The following is a 12,962-nucleotide window of genomic DNA, read 5'->3' on the forward strand; positions in this document are numbered from 1 at the left end:
GTTATTGCATCCTACCTGCAGGGCAGCAAAGCTTACTAGTTGATTTTCCTTCCTCACATATCACAAGGGTATTGTAAACCTAAAGAAAGGATCTGCAGCTTTAGTATTTTGGAAGGAAGGGAAGGATAAGATGTCCTTAATTGTATCTTATGCATTTGCTAGATTTATGCCCTGCTTTTCACCAGAAGTTCAAGGTGGTGTATGTAAAATACCTTCCCTTCCCCTCATTTCCTCATACCTCTGTGAGGTATAGTGGGCTGAGAGAAAATGATTGGTATACTCATGTGAATGGATATGAATTCAGGCTCACCTGATCCTCCTTCAGCACTTTAACCGCTATCTCATACAAATATGAAAACATAAAACACATATTTATTCATACAATTCCATTCTTGAGATCAAATTGCCTGCCCTCAAGAAATTTCTGATACTGTGAGCAATACAAAGGAGGGGAATTTGTGACCTGTTGACAACACTATGGACACTATGGTTTTGCTTATGTAGTGTGTGTTGGCTCAAGCCACTGAGAACAATGTTCTGTCTTAAAACATATTAATCATAGGTCTATTCACATTTAAAGTATGAGGATTGTACAACAGTGACAGTTTTAAAATAGACGGATGAGAGACATTTTGGGTTAAGTATTACATACCCATGTTTCCCCCAAAATGAGACCCTCTTATATTTTTTTTGCCATCAAAAAAGGTACCAGGTCTTATTTTCGAGGGGAGAATATCGTCCACTGACTCACCTCACTTGCGTGCATCACCCCTGGCTTCCTTTTCCCTGTCAAAGGCTTTCAGGAACTTTTTCAGCTTCGGATACTTGCATTTCTTCTGCAGCCAGCAAGGCTTTCCTGAAGGCCTCTGCAGCCAATAACATGGGCCGAGGTGTGCGAGGCCTGGCTGCAACTATCCAAAAGTAAGGAGTAGGGCAGCTCCAGGCCTCCCTCCCCTCCCTAGCTTAATTTTTACCCATGCACCCTGGAGAGGTGGGGTCTTAATTATGGCTTATTTTGGAGGTAGAACTTATTTTGGGCGCACGTATAAAAATCAAGCTAGGACTGAGTAGGTCGTATTTTTGGGGAAACACAGTAATAGTCCTAGATGTCTGTGCAATTAAGAGTAAATAATAAGTCAATGAATTGGGAGTCTAATCATCCAGATCTATGCCTTCCGGCTTCACTAGCCTGCATAACTGATACCAAGATTTGCTGCGATTCGTAATTCAATAGCATTTGGAGGGCCAAAATTTGTTTGCATGGTTGAAGAGTCTGACATTGAACTGCATGAGCACCCTGTTATTCTCAGAGCTTCCCTAGAGGAAAACATTGATCCAAATTTCAAAATGCCATGAATGAATCAGTGGTTCTGCCTTCCAGGATTTAATTGGGAAGGGAAGGCTAGGAGGAAGAAAGTCGAAGAAGGAAATCTATATCCTTCCCAATTGTTGGTATCTTTCCTTGGACATAACCAACAGGATTGGGGGATGAGTCTTATAGATGGAACCTGCGTGGAATCATATTTTCAGCAAATGCAATCCATGCTTGCTTCCATTATTGAAAACTGAAAAACCTTCAGAATTAATTTTATTGGCTTTGGGTTATGCTGTCTTGAGTGTGTGTTTCTGGTGTTTGTTCTAGCAAATATTTGCTAACAAAGTTTCTACTATCTTTTCTTAACAGTCTTTTGCTGGCTGGATTTGCTGAAGTCTTTCTTCTTTACATTGAAAGGACTGGCACGTGAACACTGACAAGTGAGGAAGATGACTCTTCAATGGGACTCCTCAATTTTTGTTTAAGAACAAGTGATTACTGAAGATGTGTAAGCAAACATCAGGTTACAAGCGCAGTCCCATGACTGCACTTTCTCAAAAAAAAAGTCCTATTCGCAATAACACCGAGACATCCGCTATAGGATAGTGTAGGATGAATTCTACCTGTTCCTGTTTTTAAGTCATATCTTCTATTAATAGCAATGCATAAAAATGGGATTTGATTCTTTTTTTTGATATTATGCTAAAATGAAGGATCATCACTAAACTGGAACTTCTCTGGTATTATCCAAACATTCTCTACTTTTTTTTTCTCAGGGCCAATCTTCTAATTGTAGCACTCTATTCAGATGATAATTGCTTATTTTATCACAAAATGGAATAGATGACCTATTACCCCCCCATGAAGCCCTGCATTAGGGGTTACTCTAATCTTGGATGTTTTTCAGATAGAGTAGTTGTGTTCCTCATCAGCTTGGAGTGCACATTACTTATTGTAGGTAATATACTATACTTCTTGCTTCCTTATCCTCCTCCTGACACTGGATGGTAAGATGTTGGCAGCAAAACTGTGTGGGAGGAATAGATCCATTGGCAAGCATCAGTATCATACATTCCTGGGGGCGGAGGGGGCAGCGATATAGATATAATGACCTCATATGATCCAACCCTCACATATCATAGTGCTAAGTTTTGTGAATGCAGCCAGTTCACTGTTTTTTACACTTGGCAACTTTTAAGATGTGCAGACTTCAACTCCCAGAATTCCCCAGCCAGCATGCCTTTACAAATTTGCTGTCAGGCAAACATAAGATGCAAGAAAAAATCCAACCAGACTATAAATGACCACTCATAAATAAGTGATCATCAGTTACTCTGATAGGATAAGCGCACTTGAAGACTTACCCCTTTTTGTCCGACCACACAACACTAGTTGTGTTAACTCAGGTACATAACATCATTTGTGCTTATTTCCCTACACCTTCTATCATTGATTCACATACTGTACACTAATTCAGTTAAACTGTTAATGAGTTACATTAGTTGGGTTCAGACAATACTCCAACTCACATTATGCTTTTGTATGTACGATAATATATGAACACAGCCATCTGTCGCCAGTTTGCCTTGGCATGGGCAAAATGTAAGCATATTGGCTAAGTTAATTTTGTTCCCGTGGATACAGGGTTATAAGTACATTGTGGGTTGGCATTTTTGAGCCTCTTTGTAAAAGCAAATATATTTCCAATATACCTTGAAAAGAAATAATAACTCATTGGAAGGTCTTCTCCAATATTCTGTACTTTTTGGCATGGTAGAGATAAAAATTACTGTGAATATTCAAATTCAATAGAATTGAATGGTAAGCAGGAAGGATCTGGTTCAATCTCCACTAAAGTAAGAGCATCACATTCAGTTCTACTTTCTCTATAAAATGAAACCATTTGAGAATTAAAATTTTTAAAAAACCTCACCCCATCCCAGAATCTGATGTGTGCCGAGGACTCTTTGGAAAATAAGAGTAAAAATTAGGATGATAGTCAGCAGATTTGCAACACTACTTCCATTGAATGAAAAAATAAAGTGAATCTTACATTTAAGCATTAGTCTATTTTTTCACTCAAATGTTTAATTATTATTACTACCTAAACATTTATACATACGGATTATAACACTTACCTGTATGTTATGATTAGTTTCTACAAGGAAATATAGTGATACTGCATAGTTTCAAAATTTGGTCTGCAGCATTGCTTCATATGAACTCTTTCCATAGCAAATATTTGTATCTCTCTTATTCCTAAACATTTTTGCTTAGCAAAAGTTATTGTCATCTGGGTAAGGAGCTTGTTAAGGGGCATTTAGATACAATTTATAACAATTCCTTTAGTGAAGATTCAGTTACAACAGCACTGAAAAAAGTGAATTATGACCGTTTTTCACACTTACATTATATCATCCCCATGGTCACCTACTCAAATTTCAGGTGTTTGGCAACTGACTGATATTTAAGACAGTTGCAGTGACATAGAGTCATGTGATCACTTTCCACAATTTTCTGACAAGCAGTCAATGGGGAAGCCAGATTCACTTAACAACCCTGTTACTAATTTAACAACTGCAGTGATTCACTTAACAAATGTGGCAAGAAAAGTCATAAAAAGGGCCAAAACTCACTTAACAGCTGTCCTGTTTGGCAGCAGAAATTTTGGTCTCAATAGTCATAAATCGAGGACTATCTTTTCAAATCCTCAAAAGGACTGTATCATTTGCTCTATTTATTCAAAGCAAAAAAAAAAACCCCACCCTCCAAAAAACAAATACACTCTTGATCACTCCAAAAGAGAAATATTTCAGCCAATATTATGCAATCTTGTTGCAAGAATCTGGCAATTTAGAAAGAGCAACAGAAGTCACAATGTTCAGCTCACTAACGTTTTCAGAAGAACCTGATTTTGCAGGTCTCTGAATCTCACATTCAGAATAAAAAGTTCTTTTACTACACAGCTAGTGTAATATCTGATCTAGAACTGACTCCTGAATGAGCAAGTGTATTGCTGTGTTCCTTCCTAGAAGGCAAACATTTGACAGACATGATAAACACTGCATGTATTCTGATGAATTCATATGAGTCCTCTATGCAAAGAGTTTCAAGTCTCTCTCCATCAAACATGTAAAAAAATCTCTACACTTTGTTTCAGCCTTGGTAGCTTGAAGATAAATGGACTTCAACTCCCAGAATTCCCTAGCCATCATGCACTTTGGGGAATTCTAGAAGCTGAAGCCCACATAACTTCAGGTTGCCACGGTTGAAGAACACTGCTCTACATTCAGACATCTGTAGACTATAGGCACACTTACTCAGATGAAGAACAGTCCACTGCCTTCCTCAAACCTGAGGCTTATTCAATTGTTATGTATATACATATATCAAACAGTTTCACATTAAGCCATGTTACTCCTTTTAGCCCTAGGATGCACTGTCTAAAAACTCTAGGGCTACATGTGTACTCCAGAGCCTTGGGCGTGACCAATGTAGGCTTTGCTCTACAACCGAGATTACAATCCCAATTGTGGTCATGTCAAGGATTACTTGTAGATTATTACAGGATAATAAATAACATTATTCAATTTTATTCACCCCAAATTTAACTAACTTTAAATTAAATTCAATATTGTCTCAACCATACTGTGTATATTCCCATCCATTTTTGGATTTTGCCTTCTCTCAGAATACTAAAAAGTCTTAAAGGTTCTGTACCATTCCACTATAATCCATGCTGATCTAGAATAAGGTCTCTACCAATGAAAGCTTCTAATTAAACTACTGTTGCAACATCTGGAAATATGTGCAGGCAAAGAATATGTTCTTTGCATTATGCTATGGTCTAAATTATTTGTAACTTAATATATCATTATAGACATTTTCATTATTACGAGATACAACCCGGTATTTAGTTCAAAAGCAAAAACTGATTCAACATGCTTATTTTTTATTGAGAATGTAGTGGAAATCATTAAGAAAAGAAGTTTTATTAAGATAATTTATTCTTGCCAATGAGTTTCTGTTATGTTGCATATTTTGGACTTTCCAAATTAATGTATTTTCTAAATACCCCATCTTCGTAAAAACAATTGCTTTTGCAGCTTTATGAAATTGTACATAACTTCCTCTACTTCCTTTGCTTTCTCAAATAAACTGTTATATTGATACAATTGACGTAATCAGTATCTTTTCTTAAAGGTGAACATTAGAAAACATCCAAAATGTAACTCGGCAATCCTGAGTGCCTTTTAATGAAAAGAGGTGAGTATTTTAGGTAGCTGAATGGAGTTTCCTAATCCAGTGACAGAACAGCTTTGTCTTGGACTTCTGCATCATTAATCAGGATAAGGACTGACTTAATTAATTATAAAAGATTTTTCTTGGCAAGGATTATTTTTCATACTAAAAAATAACAGATGGTATCTTGTAATAAAAAAAAAATTGTATTTTGATCATTGTGATTTTTGGATTTTCTCATAATATTATGAGATGTAGATACTTAAGTGTTCTGCAACAACTATAAGGAACATACTGCTCTTATTCACATATCTGAAATTATAATTCTGAAAGACCCAGCTATGGAATTGATGATTTGCTATTCCCTAAGAAATCTCTGAGAATACACACTGGATATAGATAGTCTATGCACCCATTAAAATGCCAGATTTCTGAAACGTATCAGACCAAGGTAAACCACTTCAGAGTTCTTTCCACCTTTAATATAATATATACATTGTATACCTTAATAGAAAAACAAACTAAAATCTTTTAGGGGGAACAATAACAATAAAAATTTACAATAACATGGTTGCATAAAAATACTCTGTTGTAGCACCTCTTGATTTTATGACACCATTCATTCTTTTGGGGAAGGAGCCTATCAGCATGGCACGTTTGTCTTGGGCATCTTTGCCCAGTCTTCATTGCAAAGGTGCTCAAAATCTGTCAGATTGCGAGAGTTTCTCCAGTGCAGACACTTTCAGGTCAGCCCTCATATTTTCAATTGGATCCACATCCAGGCTCTGGCTGGGCCACTCCAAACCCCATTTTCTGGTGAACCTATTCATTTGTTGATTTGGAGGTAGACTTTGGGTCATTGTCCTATTGAAAGGTGAAAGTCCTCTTCAGCATTTTAACAGAGCCATGAAAGCTTTGTGCCAAAATAGACTAATATTTGGAACTGTTCATAATTCCTCCACCCTGACTAAAGGGTAAGTTCCAGCTGAAGAAAGCAGCCCCAAAGCATAATGCTGCCACAATGTTTCACTGTGGGTATGGGTGTACTTTTGGGAATGTGCAGTGTTGTTTTTATGCCAAAAATTTTGGAATTATGGTCATAAAGTTCAACCTTGAACTTTTTGCATGTGGGTTTTTGAAAACTCTAGCTGGGATTGGATGTCTTTTTTAATAAAAGGTTTCCATCCTGCCACCCTAGCCCCACTGCCCAGACATACGAAGAATACAGGAGATTGTTGTCACATGTAGTATAAAATCCATACTTGCTAGAAATTCCTGTAGTTCCTTTAATAATACTGTAGGCCTCTTGGCTGTTTCTTGGACTAGTTTTCTTGTTTTTTCATCAATTTTGGAGGGACATCCGATTCTTGGTAATGTAACTGTTGTGCTATTTTCTCCACATGTTGATAACTGTCTTCATTGTGTTCCATGTTATATTTAAGGCCTTGGAAAAAAGTGTACCCTTCTCCTGATTGATATCTTCTAGCAATGAGATCTCTTTGCAGTCCATGGCTTTTGCTGTACAAGGCAACTGAGTAAACTTTAAATGGGCTTGATCAATCACTTTAATTGATGGCAGGTGTGAATTATAGCAGTTAGACTTATATACCGCTTCATAGGGCTTTCAGCCCTCTCTAAGCGGTTTACAGAGTCACATATTGCCCCCAACAACAATCCGGGTCCTCATTTCACCCACCTCAGAAGGATGGAAGGCTGAGTCAACCCTGAGCCGATGAGATTAGAACTGCTGAACTGCAGATAACAGTCAGCTGAAGTGGCCTGCATCCTAACCACTGTGCCACCTCGGCTCCTATTAAATATTATAATTATTAAATATTATAATAAACCTATTTATTAAAATTATTTAATATCAGTTTGAATGTGATTAGTTAATTCTGAACACAGCTATTGCCTTACTTACAAGAAGGTATGAACATTTATGCAGCCATTTATTCTAGTTTTATTGTTATTTTTCTCTCAAAAAGATTTGAAAGAAATTAATAAATATAAAAAACAGCATATTGCCCCTCATTTTACCCACCTCGGAAGGATGGAAGGCTGAGTCAACCCTGAGCCGGTGAGATTTGAACCGCCGAACTGCAGTTAGCAGTCAGCTGAAGTGGCTGCAGTACTGCACTCTAACCACTGCGCCACCTCAGCTCTTATCAAATAAGTGTGGCACAATTTCAGGAGAGATATGTAATAACCTTGAAGGCAGAAGCAAAACGCAAAACAACAGGTTGGAGGAATGAAAATGAGAGAATGAAATTTACCAAGACAAATGCAAAATTCTTAAGAAAAACATGCAAAGGTATATGACACCCGTTTTGGTAAAATATATTTGTAAAAAAAATGCTAGAATTGTAATTAATCATAAGCAATACTATAATCATCAATGGCATGACTATGAAAAATGTAGGTTCTGTCAATTGAAGTGTAATTTCTGAATCACATAACATGATTTGTTCTACTCTGCATTGCTCAGACTATGTAGTAGTGGATCTCATAGAACTGTAGTAATGTTCCATTAATCAAAGCAAATAAATTAAAAGTTTACTATTGTTAAGTCTGAAGCCTTAGGGTCCATTTTTTCAGTGTCTGAAATGTAAGACAATAGATTTTTGTTCGTATACTATTTTCATTTCCACTTCTTTTAATCCTAATACTAATGACTGATAAAGAGGAACGTGAATAAAACAGTTGTTCAATTAATCTGCATTGCGTGACAAACAATAAACACTTGATTTTATTTTAATTAGTGTGCCAGTCATAGTCTGTACCAAGTGAATTAGCACTGGAAAAAGTGGGACATGAGCATAAACTATATATAAAAATAGTAATTTAATTACCTGATGCTTGTTCTGTAGCCTGTTATGAAGCACATTCAGCTGTCTATCATCTTGCAGATCTCTGTGTGTGTGTGAGAGAATCTAGGCATACATACATTTATTTAGAAAACAGAATACATGGAAATTACAGCAGTTTGTCTAGGACAAGTCTGCTTTTTTGTTTTCAGCTTACACGTTGTATTTTATGAACATGCGGTTTATAAAGTTTTTAAGATTCCAGAGCAGTATGAAAAAGTGGCAATTTTAATGGCCCCTAATTTAAATTTGATTTTATACAGTCATTTCTAATGAAAACAACAATTGTTCAACAATAAAAAATGCTTACGTTAGGTATACATCTACTATGAGGACCTAAGGCTGCTGCCGAATATGCCCTCAGCAGTACAACTTTGTTTTATAAAACACTGCTTAAACATAGAGCATCATCAATGTTAACTTGGAATGCACTCTAACATAGAGTACAAAATAACAATACTACCAAGTGCAAATCTAACCATCTACACTGAGGGAAAAGTGCAGTGATTAGAAATATGCATGTGGCCTAAAACAAGATCTTCATATAATAGCATCTTTGTTTTGAACGTCTGAAAGACATCACATACAAAGGTGAAAACATAACACCAGTTATTTGTTTCTTGTACATGTAGCTATTTTTAAGTACTATGAACTTGGAAAAAAAGTTGGTGTTAGGGTAATCAAATAATCAGGAATTACAAAACACTATCTGAGCTTATTCCAATGTAGCCATGTGTCTCTCTTCCAGTAGTTTTCATAAAGCAAACAGAAAAAAGTTGTCCTCTGGTCTTTAGTAAACAATATCACTGCAATGATTCAAAGATGCCACTGGGTTCCAAATCTGTCCAATATTTTGTACACAACTGAACAGTCTACCCACCCACCAGGAAAAGTGCACTTTCAATAACAGTTACAAAAATAGATTGGCACATTGTTGACACAGTGACAATATAATCACAACCCATCATTGGTTTTGGATCCATTTGTTAGGTGGATATCAGCTCTAGCAGGAAATGCATCCAGTTCCAAGTGGGTCAACAGGATAATTTTCAAAAAGTGTAAAAGAAAGGTGCTAATACTCCTCGTTCCTTCATGAATTATTTGGGCAACCCAATAAAGTTCTCTTTTGGTCCACAAAGTATTGTGTGAAAGTTCCACTCACTGTCGACTCATATGTGAACTCATTCAACATTTGCATTGAGTAGCTAAACAGTTAATCTAGCCTGAGAAGTCTTAAAGAATTCACTGTTTTATTCCTACTATCTGATTGAAAAGCTGCACTGAAAAGAGAAGAAAGGGCACTGGGGCTTCTGCATTCCATTTTTTTTTCTTTTTTGCATTTTCAGTAGTAACTTGCTGCTCTTCTGAGCAAAATAGACAATAGTTTTTTAAACCCCTCCCCCTTCTTGGAAGGGTAGCCTGTGCTAGGAATTCTGGATCAAACGTCTGTAATGTGGCATCACTTCATGTTCAGGTAGATGAAGAGCAAATTCCAAGGCCACTAACACCGGGAACTCAAAGGCAATCAACTCTCGTCTATTCAAGCGGAACTTTTCTTCCAGTTTCTGTAACATAGCCAACAGTTATAGCTTAGTATTTTAGGATACTAATTGTAGGAAAGAACTTAAAATAACTTCCCCTAATTTTATTTATACATTCAAATAGTAGCTGCCCAACCGGTTTGTGATCAGTCAGGATTGCCGCACCTTCAGAACCCTAGAAGTGCATATTCTCCATAGCAGTGGCTACTTTCTGGAATTAACTTCCTCCCAAGATTTGAACAGCCCCACCCCCACAAAACTGGTATTTTAAAGAATCCTGAGGACGTGGCTGTTTGCCTAGGCTCTTAGTGAGGACGTCTGATTACCCTTTCTTTTCCTTGTTGTATGCTCTGTTATCCCTGCTCTTCCGTTAGTGTTAGTTTTGGTTTTGCACATCTCTCTATGTTTAAGTATTTTTAACATTTTGTAAACCACCCAGAGTTACTGGGAGTTGAACAGCATAAAAAATTAATACATTATTAGTATTATTAAAATAGAATTTTCTAATCATTTTAATTATTTTTCAAACAAATGTAATACTTGATGTAATGACCACAGAGGAAGACACAACCCTTCCCAATACCTTTTTATGGCAAACATTAATGGCCAGAGATACTTACATCTATAAGATGCCTGACTTCATGCTTTTTGATGTCACTGCCAATTTTGGCAGCTAGTAAGACACATGCTCCAGCACAGAGCTTTCTGTTTTGCTTGTTGAGTTTTCCCTTGAGAGCAAGCTTTTCAAAATAGACAAAGGCCATAGCCACAGTAGGCTCCTCAAAACCACACTCTTCTTGAGCTAGTTTGCGCATTTCTCGCTTCAAGCTGGAAAGAGGAAGGAAAGTAAGTTATATCGCCAAAGAAAACGGAAGATAATAACAATGTCTGTAATTAGGAAATCTTGCCTAAATATACATAGCTGAAATATTTGTAGTATTATGTTGCACATTATTCTCAGTACATGTAATTATTTATGCCTTCTGAATTTCTGAACACTGAAATGTTCATGTTTGAAATCATACCTACTTACACAATAATATGCCTGGTATGTTCGTGCTGAACAAGGCCAACATAGCAAGGGGCTTTTTAGTCGAAGAGCTTAAAAATCGTCAGCTAAAGTTCAGATGGGATGCACCAGTTGGGCTAGCACTCATTTTTGAGGGGCAAAGATACCATCTTAATTCAGTATGGAAGGCCCGAGATTTTTACTATAATATTTTGAAGGCCGGACACCCCACCCCACCTGGACCTAGAGAAAGGGAACAAGAAGGACAAGATAGACAGCAAACTACACAATTATCAACAAGGATGGATCATCTTCCTCTCTCAGAAGCACAAGGAGCCAAGGAACAAAGACAAACCCGTGTGATTACCAGACGAATGGACCAACAATTAAAAAAGCAACAATCACAACAGACACCTGTTACCGGTCAAGATGCTACAGTTACCAGCTTAGAAGCAGTGGGAGGAGACAGACCTAAGTTAAATTCCAGGATGTTCAGATGGCTCTAAAAAAGCTTCAGGGAGCCAAAGATGACAACTAAGTTTCTAACATGGAACGTCAATGGATTAAACTCTCCACAGAAAAGAAAGAAAATATATCACTATCTCAAACAGTTCAAGAATGATATAATTTGTTTGCAAGAAACTCACATTAGATCAACTGATCAAAAATATCTGATTAATACAAGATTTGGACAACATTTTATAGCTTCTGCTACAGAGAAGAAAAATGGTATAGTTATATACTTAAGGAAGGATATGAAAGCTGAATTAATCGAAGCAGATCCCCACGGAAGATATATGGCAATAGACTTAGTATTAAAAGGGAAAAGGACATTGCTACTGGGAATATATGCTCCCAATCAACAACAAGATGGATTTTATAGAAAGCTTCATGCCAAATTAGTACAGTGGGATTATAGGTCCTGCATACTATTGGGTGACTGGAACCGTGTTATGGACACTAAGAAAGATAAGAAGGCTTCTCGCCCAAATTTTCAAATCCGAGCGAAACTACCTAAGTCCTTTTTTGATATGATGGATGATTTCGAACTGAGAGATATTTGGCAAGAAAGAAATGCAGAAGAATATGATTTTACCTTCTTTTCTGATAGACATCAATCCTTTTCCAGAACTGATTTCATACTAACTACCAATGATTTGCTTTCTAGGGTGAAGAAGACAAAGATATGTGCCAGAGTTTTATCAGATCATAATCCAGTTTGGAGTTGGGAGGGGTGATGCAAGCAAGAAGGTCTTGGAGATTGAATGAAAATTTATTTAGATATGAGAAATATACTAATGAATGTAAAAAATTGTTAACAGAATATTTTGTTTTTAATGTGAATAAGGTTACATCTATGGAAATTGTATGGGATGCAAATAAAGCGTATATGAGAAGAGCTTTGATAAATCTTACATAGACGTAAACAAGGGGAAAAGCGAACAGAACTGGAAGATGAAATTAGAAAGAAAGAGCAAGAGTTCTTTAAAACCAGGAGATATAAAGATTAAAGAAGCAATTGCCGTATTAAAAAACCAATTTAATATGTTGATCTCAGACCAGGTAGCCACTAGTCTGTTATATGCAAAACATAATACTTTCTGCAATACAAATAAATCTGGTAGATGGTTAGCATATCAGATTAGGAAAAAACAAAAATTTCGTAACATAGCCAAATTGCACTACAGAGGGAAAGAAGTGTTTCAACAGGGTGAGATTCAAAAGGTCTTCTGTGAATTCTTTAGAGTGTTGTACAAGGGTGACAAAATTAATGGTCTAGATATAGAGAGATACTTGGATAAAGAAGATATACCCATAGTTAAAGAAGAGCAGAGGCAAAGATTGAATCAACCAATAACTTCGGGGGAAATTTTACAGGTAATTAAGCAGTTAAAGGCAGGGAAGGCACCTGGTACAGATGGCTTGACAGCGGCTTACTATAAAAATCTACACTTAGAAATGGTAGAACCTCTTAAGGAATTATTTAATAA

At 36.7% G+C, this 12,962-nt stretch overlaps 2 protein-coding genes across 5 annotated transcripts in view; one reads left to right on the forward strand and one right to left on the reverse strand.

Moving 5' to 3' along the window:
- SLC35D4 (solute carrier family 35 member D4) overlaps nucleotides 1-5,490 on the forward strand; it is a 47,953-nt gene extending 42,463 nt beyond the window's left edge. Inside the window, exon 15 of the mRNA XM_087707187.1 lies at nucleotides 1,685-5,490. Coding sequence (XP_087563313.1) covers nucleotides 1,685-1,745 — 61 coding nt within the window. The 3' untranslated portion in view covers nucleotides 1,746-5,490. The remainder of the gene's footprint in view (nucleotides 1-1,684) is intronic.
- Nucleotides 1-12,962, reverse strand: part of CABLES1 (Cdk5 and Abl enzyme substrate 1) — a 124,602-nt gene that overhangs the window by 43,685 nt on the left and 67,955 nt on the right. For 3 of the 4 annotated variants that reach the window (XM_087707185.1, XM_087707186.1, XM_087707184.1), the window contains 2 exons: nucleotides 10,583-10,790; nucleotides 7,798-9,986 (listed from right to left, as the gene is read on the reverse strand). In XM_087707185.1, coding sequence (XP_087563311.1) covers nucleotides 9,846-9,986; nucleotides 10,583-10,790 — 349 coding nt within the window. In that variant the 3' untranslated portion in view covers nucleotides 7,798-9,845. Of the gene's footprint in view, nucleotides 1-7,797; nucleotides 9,987-10,582; nucleotides 10,791-12,962 lie in introns of those variants that run through there. The other variant, XR_015695658.1, reaches the window with a different exon arrangement.

The sequence above is a fragment of the Thamnophis sirtalis genome, unplaced genomic scaffold (assembly GCF_051295495.1).
Source record: "Thamnophis sirtalis isolate CommonGarterSnake01/CBP01778 unplaced genomic scaffold, rThaSir2_p1.2 scaffold_2, whole genome shotgun sequence".
In the NCBI taxonomy this organism is placed as follows: domain Eukaryota; kingdom Metazoa; phylum Chordata; class Lepidosauria; order Squamata; family Natricidae; genus Thamnophis; species Thamnophis sirtalis.